Source organism: Protopterus annectens, chromosome 10.part0 (genome assembly GCF_019279795.1).
Source record: "Protopterus annectens isolate FY-2018-M chromosome 10.part0, PAN1.0, whole genome shotgun sequence".
NCBI lineage: Eukaryota > Metazoa > Chordata > Ceratodontiformes > Protopteridae > Protopterus > Protopterus annectens.
Genome location: NC_056744.1, coordinates 1697273696 through 1697286840, shown reverse-complemented (window position 1 = coordinate 1697286840; position 13145 = coordinate 1697273696). Strand labels below are relative to the sequence as shown.

The following is a 13145-nucleotide window of genomic DNA, read 5'->3' as shown; positions in this document are numbered from 1 at the left end:
ACCAACCCTGGCATCTCCTGGCAGGTGATGAAATCTCCACCAGTACTCCCGGAGGGTACCATAGCACCAGCTTCCAGAGTAGTGCCTGAGGGCACAGGTAGTGCAGGGGAATCAGAGGCAGCACTGACAGGTTGGGTCCCAGATGTGCTGACTGTCTGTGTTGGAGCCAATGAAGTGGGGACAGGCTGACCCACTGGGGTTCTCCTACCTTGCTGTGCTGTGAAGTATTTCATTATGCGTTACAGATGGATGACATGGATATGCTTTGATAAGGCTTGTGTTGAGAGGAAAAAAAAAACAGATAAAATTAGTACCATCATATGTGACATACAATGCATTATCACAATAATACAACTATTTTTATCTAAAGTATTATGTTTAAGTATACTTCCTAACAACTACAAACTATAATTATAGATTGCTCAAAGCAATTCTGGTTTGTGCTACAGACTTATGCATGTATACTTGCTTTTACAATTAGGACATGCATGCTTACTTTGCTACTACTGCATAGAAAACAAAAACATTTTTCTTTTAACTTTTAAAGTTACAATGGTGGTGCAGTGGTTAGTGTTGTTGCCTCACAGCAAAAAGCTCTTCTGTTCAGTTCATGGCTGGTATGCCTTCTGGGTGGAGTCTGCATGTTCTCCCTGTGGTCATGTGAGCTCCGTCTGGGTACTCCGGTTTCTTCCCACATTCCAAAGACATGCAATATGTGGAGTAGACACTAAATTGGCTGTAGGTGAGTGCTACAAATGGAACTACCATGGCAGGGCTATCCACCTGCAGAATAAACCTTGGCTTGAGACGATTGTCACTAATGAAATGACACCCCGGCCTCATATGCAAAATGCAAAAAAGGGTTGAAAATGGATTGATGAATTAATACTTCTCATGTGCTGCACACATACCACTTGTTTCTCTCAGTCTCTCCAGATGATCAGCATGAGCCTGCCTATTTGCCACTATTTCAGGATTAGCTGCAAAAAGAAAGAAAAAAGGAAAGAAAAGCATTGTACATAGCATTCTTGCCTATATTTAGCTTTCTATGTAATGTAAATTCTCTTTATTAGCATACTTACACAATTGTTGGATTTCCGTAGCTTGAATGTCATCCAACCTTGAGTGTATCAGTCTTTCACCTTTTTAGGCTGTTGAGGTGGTGCCTACACTGTTCACCAGTGTGTGGGATGCTAGTCACACTGGATACAGCCTTGGCCAGACCATTCCAAGCCTCAAACTTTTATTGGGAGCCATATTATTCCCTCTGTAGAAGCCTGTGGCTGTGGTGCTTTACCAGGAGTCCAATAAATATTTTGGATTCCTGAACACCCCACCTCTGCACCCTAAATTGAGCACCTTCTTCTCTAAATCCAGACATGTCTAATCCCAAAGCAATAGCAATAACAAATAATGATTGTGAAGATATGTAAAGGCTGCCAGACTAGCTAGATGGAATTTTGTAGACAATCCTGCCATTTGTAAATATTAATATAAGCACAGGCTTGTTATCTTACATGTGATAAAAGACTGTACTGGATGTTTAACTGCAAAAATGTAACCACATTAAACTCTGCTGGAGGAAAGCTGATAAGTCAAGCACTGCATAATTGTTTGATCTCAAAACTCAGAGCCGATATGACTGGATGAAAGAATTCTTCCTATTGATTTGAGACCAGAGTTAATTGCTAGAATTTACATGTATAATGTCATTTATTGCTGTGTTTCCTGACCAGGTGCAAGCTTACTAACAAATGTAAATGTAGAGTTTCTGTCAGCCTGGGAACCAGAGAATTATTTAGAATGATTAGCAATCTAAAATGAGTCAGCAGGATGCATTATCAATTTAAAGGACTTTCTCAGAGACAGAGACAGAGAGCATTTTGCTATTGTCTTGACAACATCCAACTCACCAGGACTCTGCCTGTCCTCTCTATGTAAGTTTATTTTAGAACTGTGTTTTAGCTTGACCACTCAGCTGATATCTGGACCCTATAGATGTGCCAATGGGGAGTCTTATTGGGGATCTGGAGAGAAAGGGAGAAACCAGCCCTGGGCTGACTGATCTCTGTGTGCTCTTAAGGGAAACTGTACTTTACTGCATGTGTATTTGTTATCCTTCCCAATGTGGACACCCCTCACTGGTGTTACTTGTGAGGACTGAGGCTCCTTGATTGCTGGGCCAGTGCATGAGCATCACAATGGCTTCCCCACTAATTCCTGTTATTGTGTTTACTGGTAGTGCACAAATCCGGACAATGATGCCAACCATGTCTACGCAATGTTAAGTGGAGAGCAACAGTGCTAAGCAGGGAGGAATGGAATTTTTAAAACTGGAAGGTTAATCTGACACAACATTAATTTGAGAGGGTGTCTGCTACTATAATTGTTAGGTCATTTAACTTTGCTGACATGCACTGGGAGCATGAATGTCACGACCTGACACATATTTGCTTGGCTTTATAAACTGCTAAAACTGACTTTTACAGTGTGGGATTCAAACCTGTGCATAAGGGACAAACATTTTCTGCCACAATGGTGATTTTCCATCTTTATCACATAAGAACTGCTTGTCAGACAGTCATGAATCATTCATAAATGAAGATGGCAGACTGAGGTGTTATCCATGTGTGTGTGGCCTGACAAGGTCCTTGTGTGTGTGTGTGTGTGTGTGTGTGTGTGTGTGTGTGTGTGTGTGTGTGTGTGTGTGTGTATATATATATATATATATATATATATATATATATATATATATATATATATATATATATATATATCTTTATTCATTTGTGTATGTGTCTTACTTAAGTGTAAAGGCCATCCAAGTCCAGATAGCAAAATCATATTTACAGTAACATAGTAGACAGTATACTCTCAGTCACACATCTCAACCTTCAAAACACAGTAAGGGTGTCTTATCCCTCATACATATAATTCATATCAACTCCACTATGAATAATTACGTATAAAATGTTATACGCAATATTTAATATAATATGAAATGGAACATGATTAAAATATCTGGAATTTTCTGTATTGGAAACCAGGGCCATGTGTATGGCAGCTCTACACTTACAGTTGTTGCCAAAGGAATATTGAAAAAACACATTTTCCTGTTATTACTATAAACTAGACTGTCACGATAGTAAAAATATATTACACTCCCTGTATTAGAACCCATGACCATCTGTATTACATCCCTACACTTACAACTGTCACCACAAGAATAGTTAAATAACACTTCCATAATTCCCTATTCATTCTTAAGTTCTGTGTGTTAACTGCCTCGCAATGCCACTTAGCGTGTTTGTGTGGTGCCCAACCGAAGTAATAGAATGCATCCATTTTAAAATTGTTGACTGTCTGCTTCCTATCTGCAGGAATTCGATGGCTGCAGGTGTTGGGGAAGCTTGCTAGCACAATGGAAAGCAAAACTCTCAACAATGTATCCTTTTTGACCTTTACTCTTTCTAGAAACTTGTCTAGAGGCATTATGTCTGCTTCCTTTGTGGGCCAATAGTCCAGGTTTATGCTCTGCTAAGCATTGTGCAAACAAGATAAGAAAGCTAAACATGACATTCACTGTGTTTCTCCATTTCCCTTGTCTGCGCTAAGCTGCGCACTACTCAAAAACTGGCATAAAAATTTAGAAAAAGGGAAAATTAGGAGAAATAAAGAAAATAAATCTATTAAATAAACACTACAAAAATTATGTTGATACAGATGAAATATTTTTACACAGGTGTGGATTTGAACTCTCACTCCAATAAACCTTCTAAACACAGCAAGGGTGGCTTGGCCCTCTGCCACAGAAACAGCTTTGCAGCAGAGGATCAGAATCATTGTGCATATAACCAAATGCAACATCATCCACAGTACTAACAAAACATATGACAGTTTGTATATTTATTAATTTCGGATGCAGTGCACGGAGTGATCACATAACCACTTATGACTACTGCTTGCACAAATGTAGCTCTGTCTTATCTCCCTGTATTTATTGCTTATTCGTGTCTTATCTGACCAGTAATCCCAGACATACAGTATGTAAGGCATTCTGTATAATTATCCTTAAAATGTGTGAGGATATTAAATGGCAATAATATATAGTTGTAAGAAATGAAGAGAAGGTTGGATGCTACTGAACAGAAACTGAAATGTGTGCTGCTTCCTTACATTTAAAACCTTGGTATAATTACTTCTACACTTTGTAAGTCTAACCTGGTTAACACACCCAGTGGAGATTAGGGAGTCTGAATTGCTGTTGTGTTTGCCTTCTCCTTACCAGTAATCATTCACAGTTGCAATCCATTAGCAACAAACACTGAGGGAGTACCTGCATTACATTTACAACATGGAACTAAGTATTTTGGATTCAGAAATTCAAATGAGTTCGCACCTCATTAGCATCTTCACCATGCTCACAGCCCTGAAGGTACACTATAAAAAGGGAACCATGTAGCTAGGGAACCTGAAGGTGAGGAGACTTGCTTATGTGGATAACACAGAAGAAGACAGTACTTTGGGATTTATTTGCACAGATGACAACTGATCTTGATAAGGTATGCTTGCCTTTTTCAGCTATATACTGGATATGCTGAAATGTCACCATGAAAAATATTTTTTTCTACATTATATGTAACATTTGATAATGCATATCTATCTACTTTTCTCTGTATACATTTCTTAAAAGTATACTGATGGCATAGGCATGTTTGTCAGGACATTTTACATTCTTAGATGCATAGCCTTATTAACTTTCATCACAAGGGCTAATGTTACAACTGTTTTACACTCTTTTATGGTTATTTCCTTGAAATGTAAATGTCCTACACTGTCAATAACACAGGGGTGTTAGCCTTCTAGAATGATCCATGCACACCTCAAGGGGAGTGCTGGTTACAGGTAGACAAGTCTGGAAATTGCATAAAATGGAATGTTCAGTGGTAGATGTGTACACATGTTTCAGGGACAGTATATTTGATAGCACTTATAGTAATTCACTGGTGGTTTGTTAGCAAATTGGGTCATTTGTCTGTTTGGGGGATAGGGGAGCCACATTGCATTTCTGTGTTGGCACAAACAAAATTTGCTATTGTTACTCTCCTTGTTTTGGATCTAACCTTTGTGTGTGATTATAATTTGTTACAACCACACAATTCCCTTTTTTTATACATTTGAATATTTTGGCCGTTTTATGTTTTTCCAGTGGGTAATAGTGAAATACTACCTTTTATGAGTACTAAGCAGGACTTTTATTTATGTGATTCTTGTGTTATTATCTTTCTTTTGCATTTTATGTCACCTAGCAGTATGGCACCAAGGCATCCCAATCCTCGCAAAACCCCCTTCAGTGACCTCAAGATGAAGTCATTGTGAAAGCATTTAGGTGACATTTTGCCTTTCTGCTTGAGGGGGAATGTGGGTATAGGTATGGTAGAATGCAAATTTGTCACCAGACAGTGGCTGATATTAATGCAGTAGGTGGACAGAGGAGGACATACTGCTCAGACAAGCTCCTCGTGGTCCTGCAGAGTGGTATTAGCTACAGGGAACTCAGAAAAGCGACTACTTTCTGGATTTAAGTATCTTTGCTTTTTTTCACTTGGAATAGCTTCTGTAGCTTACCCTGAACTAGCTTGAACTGGTTTTTAAATGTTTGCTGCATTATTTTAAAATCTGCACTTAAAGTTACTTTTTAGTCGAATTTGATCGAAAGTTTGTTTGTTTGTTTAATTTAACTGTGGAGGCTGCCCACTAAAGTGTGCTAGCCTGTGTAACTGATTTATCACTGTTTCTGCATTTTCTGTGTGTTTCTATCAAAAACAAAATCAAAAAATAATCCTTGTTTTCCTGCCTCTCCTCGACTAGTTTAGACCAGTTTACAGGCATTGCTGTATTCTGGGCTGTGGTGTAGTTCCTGTGTTGTCCATTACCTTACTTGGATAGAAGGAAGTTTCTTTGCTCACCAGTGGGAGTGGGGAGCCTTGTGCAGCCTACCTGTCCCTGTAGGAAGTGACCTCAGCACAAGAAGCTGTAGTAATTGGTTGTATTGGACCATTTCCAGCTCTTTTGTAGTTCCCAGTTTAAAATACGCGTTTGCACCACTTTGTGCGGTTGTGAGCATAGCGCAGCACCAGTTAAACAAGGTTAAACTTCTTCTGGCTCTGCCAAGTCTGCTCTTCAAATTTTCCCTTAAGGAAGCTCTACTCTTAGTATAATCAGACTACTCACTATATTATAAGCCTAGCACTTGTTCTCAATACTTCTCTACTAAGTAAGCACTCTCGTACTAAGTAAAGCACTACATCTACCTACTACCCCTGTGAATATCCACTTCCCTTAAAGGTACAGCACTCCCTTATACTGTTCTAACATGTCGACTGGAAGATTACTGGCGTCCCCTCCAGTTCAGCTGATCAATCTGGGTATCTTGAGACAATGCTACAATTGTCTCATGTACATAGACAACCCTCTCCTCCTCCCAACAAACACAAATACATGTGAGAGATGCAACTATATAGCCAAACTGGATGCTGAACTCTCTCAACTCAGGGCTGGCATGACCAGACAGGAGGAGATGGTAGCCACACACACAACAATCCCAGTCCCACATAGACCTACCACAACTGCAAACCAAACACATAAAAACACAAAGACATACTCGGAGGCTCGAATAAAAAACTTACCAAAACAACAGAGGCTCCCAAAGCAGACATCCAAAAATCCACCACCTCAAAACAAAGCACATGCAACACATACTTCAATAAATCAGTGTTTCAACCAATCACAGCCCTTAAGGCCAAACACCATGCCTGATACACTAGTAATAGGTGACTCTATAGTCAGACACACTGATGTCCCGCTGACCAGGCTGAACAAGGAGAGGGTGACTGTGAGCTGTCTATCAGGTGCTAGGATCCGCCACATAACACACGCACTCAAGTCACTCCAAAGCAAGTACAAATATGACTCCGTCATTGTCCATGCTGGCATGAATGACCCGAGACGTACCTCTTTGGACTACATGAAGAGAGACATAGAAGAGCTCTCCGATTATGTAGCCCAGGCTGGTATGACCCTGACCCTGAGCAGCATCTTGCCCTCACCAAGAATGATACCACAATACAAAGACAAGATGATCAGCTTTAATAACTGGCTCAAGTACTGGTGTCATTCTAAGGGGATCCAATGTCGGTCTGCCTGGAGTGACATGTTGGACAAGCCACGCTGCTTCGCAAGGGATGGCTTACACCTGTCACCACTGGCCTTCCAGATATTGGCTAAGGCTCTTGCCACCACCATAGTGCCTTTTTTAGGCAAGGCTCAAAAGACAAACCCACCTCCTTAGAAAACAAAAATGGAAAAAAACTAAGGGTAATGCTGCTCAACGCCAGAAGTCTAAATCTCAAGATGCAGGCACTCAATACACTCCTCAGCATGGAGAACATCGATGTCTGTGCAGTAACTGAAACCTGGTTCAAGGCTCCTGAGAGCACCCCAGCGCTACCAGGCTATACCTCGTATCATGCTTTTCAGCCCCAAAACCGGGCGAACCACAAAGGGAGTGTCCATATTCATCAAGGATACCCACACTTCCAGGTTAGTAGCAACACATGAAGCATCAGAGACTATACAGGTGCAACTAACCATAGGCAAAACTGCTATACAACTGTTAGCATGTTACAGATCACCCTCCCAATCTCAGGAACCCCACTCAGCCTTCCTGAAGACATTGGAGGATATGAATGTATCACAAAATACCATCATACTGGGAGACTTCAACTACCCAAACATAGATTGGGTACATTATTCTAGCCCTAATACCCTAGCCCAAAGGTTCCTGGAATTCATAAATTCAAATACACTGGAACAACTAGTCACCTCTCCCACTAGGGGAGATAATATACTAGACCTGATCATCACAAACATGGGGACAAAATGCTCCACACAGGAAGTATACCCCTCACTAGTGAGATCTGACCACAAACTAATCACCCTGGATATACATATCTCACCTCCACCCCCAGCACAAAAGACCACAGTGAAAAACTTCTCAACAGCAGACTTCACTCTTCTTAAGACTGAGATGGTATCCTTTAAGCCCACTGTGCCAGTGGATACCACATCCCACAATGCCGAATCCTTCACAAATGCTTTCTATGGACATCTCCAAGAATGCATGGATCATGCAATCCCAAATAAATCCAAGTCACTCTCCACCAAAGGCAAGCTTCCTTGTCTGGTGGACCTCAGCCATTAACAAATTGTATAACAAAAGAAGGAAGCTACTGCACGTCAGAGCAAAATCCCATGAAGGGAAGACATCTCTGATCAACATTAGCAGAAAACTACATTCTCTCATAAAAACATACAAGGCCAACTTTGAGAGAAAAATCGCTAAGGACACTAAAGATAACCACAAAGCCTTCTTCAGCTATGTTAGAAACCTGCATGAAACCCTCAGATATGCTCAGAGTTAGTTCACAACAACAAAAAATACACTGAACCCACAGATATTGCCAACATTCTGGCTGACAGGTTCAGTGCAAATTTCCCAAAAGAAGAAACACTTATCCCAGCTGAATGTAATCTCCCTGTCATCTCAGATGTCCAAGTGAGAACCACCCTAAACAAAGCTAAAAACACAGCATCAATGGGACCTTACGGTATCCCGGGTTGCGTGTTACGTGAACTCCAAGAGGAGCTAAACCCACACATAAAAATGCTATTTAACCTTAGCCTTACTTCAGGATATGTACCTGAACAGTGGCTTACAGCAACAGTGGTCCCACTCCACAAAGGGGGTACCTCTACAGACCCTGGAAACTACCGCCCCATAAGCTTAACCAGCCTGGTCTGCAAAGCTATGGAAAGAATCATTATGAAACTCATAAACAGAGACATAGGGGACCTACAGACACTTGACCCCACCCAGTTCGGCTTTGTAAAGGGCAGATCCTGCCTTTTGAACCTGGTTAACTTTTTCGAAACAGTCACTAGAGCCATTGATGAGGGCAAAACAGTCCATACAGCCTACCTGGACTTGGCTAAGGCCTTCGACACAATACCCCACTCAGGCATCATAGATAAGCTCAACAGCTTAAACATAAACCCTTATGTCACTAGATGGGTTGCAAACTGGCTAAAGGACAGAACCCATAAAGTTAAAATCACTGGAGCAATGTCAGACTCAAAGCCAGTGACAAGTGGTGTCCCACAGGGATCTGTCCTGGGACCCCTCTTGTTCGGCATTTATTTCTCAGATGTTAAAGCAAACATGGGAGGGTTGTGGCTGACAAAGTTCGCAGATGACTGCAAACTAGGTGCCATAGTCGATACACCAGCGGACACATACATCCTACAAAAAGGCCTCACAGAAACGGTCAACTGGTGCCGGAGTAACGGCCTTAAACTAAATGCCAAAAAATGTATAGTCATCCCCTTTGGGAAAAACAAAGTACCCACAAATTATCACATAGACAGCAACCCACTGAGTACAGAAAAAGTAGTCAGAGACCTAGGGACCCAGGTTGACAGTGACCTCTCATTTGACACCCACGTTGCCAAAGTGGTTAGAAAAACATTCTACCTTGCACACCTCATCATGAAGGGATTCTCATCCAGATCCAGGGATGTCATTGTACCCCTATACTCCTCCCTCATCAGACCCATGATTGAGTACAATGCTCCATTTGGTATGTACCTCACCCGGCATTTGCAACAGCTGGAGAGACCACAAAAGTACCTCACCAAGAGGATCAAGGGTCTCCAACATATGTCTTATTCTGCCAGACTAAAGAAACTTCAGCTCTATTCAGTAGCATACCGCCTGCTCAGAGGTGATCTCTGCCTGACGTACAAGGCCATGTCCAATTAGGATCTGATGGACATGCTCCGCTTCAAAAGATCCAAATCCATCAGGACCACAAGAGCTAAAGACTTAAACCTCGGCACAAGTATGAATAGGACATACTGGAGGGATAGATTCATAACCCAGAGGCTTCCCATGCTTTGGAACAGGATCCCAGTTCGTATTAGGCAGAGCCCCTCACTGACTCTCTTCAAGAGAAATCTTGATGAGTGGATGGGAGATCGTAAGTTTACCCCAGGGGTCACATCTGTGTCACTGCTAGACAGGGGCACAGTAAACTAATTCTATTATATAAGGGAACCTTCATTGTGTCACTACTAGACAGAGGCACAGTATTCTAATTTTATTCTGTACATTTTTGTACCACTTCATGGGGTGGAAAAAGCCACATCACTATGGCTAGGCTTACAAATGCCCTAGGGCAGATAGCCTAGTACTATACTATGAAACTATACTATGACATATGATCAAGTGTACCATAGGGTCACTAACATGATTTCATCAGCCCGGAAGGGACACCAAATGAAGATTTCCTGTCTGTTGTCAGGGATCCAGACAGCTCATTGGAAAGTGCACAACAGCATGGCACTGACATTGGTGCTGCAGTTTCAGAGAGGACAAGTATGTCCAAGGAGGAGCTTCCATGGGTTACCTATCTCAACTGTTAAATACTTCTTGTATAGCAAATTATTGACTTAAGTTATGCTAAACATTAAATTTCTTTTGAGGGGGAAGAGTTGTAGATTGATACAGTTAAAACATTCTGGCTTATTACACATGGGTTTGGGGATGATGTGTCATGCAAGTTCTTGTTAACAGTATCATTAATAGACATATAAAGGGCAAAAAGTTTTAACCCTCTGTATTACTGTTCATTGTGATGATTGCGTCCTTACCTTTTGCTTAACTTCTTCAAGTACCACCCATCATAGGGAGCCTACAATCATCTGCACATGGTAAGCCAAACATTTTTATGTCAGTACTGATGAGCAGTTCAAAGAAATATTTAGTTTGAGCTGTGGGTGTCAGGACTGCTGTGTCTATTGCTGTACTGTCTGTAATAGTGGCACCACTGTTCGTTTGTTAGCATACATTTGACTATAGGAGTGTAGGTATTAATTTTGTTTCCTGTGTTTGTTGCTTATTATCACAGGTGATAATGGAAGTATGGGACTCCTACCTCCTGATGTCAGAGTATCAGCAGACTCCGAGAATGATGGTGGCCAAACAGAGGTGGAATCTAACACTGAAGTTGAATTCCAATGGACACAACCAGTAGGCCTGTGTCAACCCATTCCAGTGAGCCTTCAGATATTGGACACATGGAGGGTAAGACACTTGATCAGGGTAGTGTGGTTACTGAAGCTTCAGTACATGCTCGTGCTAGCCATAGCCAAAGTGTGGGTGAGGTATCATCAAGGGAGGGTGGTTAGGGGTGCTCAGAGAAGGTATGCTGTCCATCCTCCACATGATCCAGGTGTCTTCCCGTGTCACTCAACATACATTTAGGGGCATCATGGAGGTGCAAGCACATTCCAATAAGTCTTCTAGAGAAATACATAGGGTTGTAGATGTGGCAAGAGCTAAAAAAGGTGACTGCCTCCACCATGTTGCCAATTCAATGGATCAGATCAATGATATGTTGGAACATCCAGTGCTTATTATGGAATGTCTGCTGGGAGGGGGATGGCATCCACGTGTGCATAGGTCAGCTACACCATCTGATGTTAGCCAAAGTGGCCATGCCTAATCATGCTTCCATAGTGGCACTACTTCCACTGCTCCATCAGTGGTTTACTGTCCACACCCAGTTGAGGCAGTACACAGGGTTGTGGTCCTGGTCATCCTCAAGAGGGCAGCTCGTCCAGCACACAACAGTCATGTTCAGGTAGCAGCAGTGCATTAGGCATGAAAAGGGACATGCCAGTACAACTCCTGGTAAAGCTACTTCTCGTGGTCAGGTACAAGAATGATGAACCCCCACCTCTACCATGCATGGCTCATACCCAACATACCAAGATGTATAGCTAGCAAAGAGCTTGGCTGTGTTCGTGCAGAGACTCACACCAATTTCACCAAGATGTCCACACAGACACACATGCACAATAGTTACATGATTCAGCCATGAAGCGTAAAGCTCATTCTGTCTCACTGACTGTTACTTTATCCAAATATATGCCTGTTTCTATTTCTTATTCACACATACTCACTTACTTTTGTGTCAGCCTAGGTTTCCTGCCTGAACACACACAACACCCTGTGCAGGTGAAGATAACTGTGCCATATCCTTGTTGTCCACCTTTTGTATACAGGGATGCACAAATTTTGTTTCTATGCTCAGGGTGCATTGCTTGCTTAGTTGGAGGTGTGCCAGACATGTGAGCTATGGTAACTGCCTGGGTTACCAGCACATGCATTCAAGAGGATTACCCTAGCATTAGACAAGACTTGGCAGTTAATGGAGTGGAAACCCTACTTATGTAGAACCGTCCCTATTCCCCAGGGTCTTTCTTGATTTCTATATGTGTACAAATCTATGGCACGCAGTATTTCAGGTATGGTGCTACAGGGTATAACTCATACATAATTGTGGCCCTGCACTCAAGAGTATGGGGAAAATATATGTGGTTACTCGCATGGTGGAGCACAGCATTCAGGAACTGGTGGAGGATCATGGGTGTGGATGCCTGTAACCCCCCCCCCCCCAGCATTTCCCCTGTTACTTTCTGAAAGGTTCTTGTACCTAAAATTCTAAGTGCTACACTTACACTTTTGTCTCCACTGGTATTGGTTCCCCTCGGTTTGACCTTTGTCTGAGTCTAGGATGACAGAGGTTGTAGAGTTCCTGTATGTGTCTGCATTTACCTGTAGCAGTCTACAATTTCCACCTCATATGGATTGTGATAGGTTAACTGGGGTTTGAAAACTCTTGCCCATGGTCTATTAGCAGCAGCAGCACAGACTTAAGCCTGTTCCAAATGCACATAAATTAAAGCAACAGCAGCCCCTAACATTCTTTCTGTATAAACGCCTTTCCATGGCTGTATTCCATAGGTTTCGGAATTTTCTGTGAAAACCAGTACCGAGTCTACAGGGATGGTTTATATCCTACCAAAAAGCTCCACCACTTGGACGGGTTGATTAGCATATAATTCAGATGGCTATGCTGCAGTTAGCATACCACTGTCTTTACAGTGGTTGCACAACTCTACACACTATGTAGAGCAGCTTGCTAAATACAAAATAGTGCGCTAACATGTACGGATTTATT

The 13145-nt window shown here is 41.9% G+C and overlaps 1 protein-coding gene across 1 annotated transcript in view; it reads right to left on the bottom strand.

The window, feature by feature from the left end:
- LOC122814436 (gastrula zinc finger protein XlCGF57.1-like) overlaps nucleotides 1–13145 on the bottom strand; it is a 37109-nt gene that overhangs the window by 16566 nt on the left and 7398 nt on the right. The window contains exon 2 of the mRNA XM_044087016.1: nucleotides 912–980. Within this exon, the coding sequence (XP_043942951.1) occupies nucleotides 912–980 (69 nt within the window). The remainder of the gene's footprint in view (nucleotides 1–911; nucleotides 981–13145) is intronic.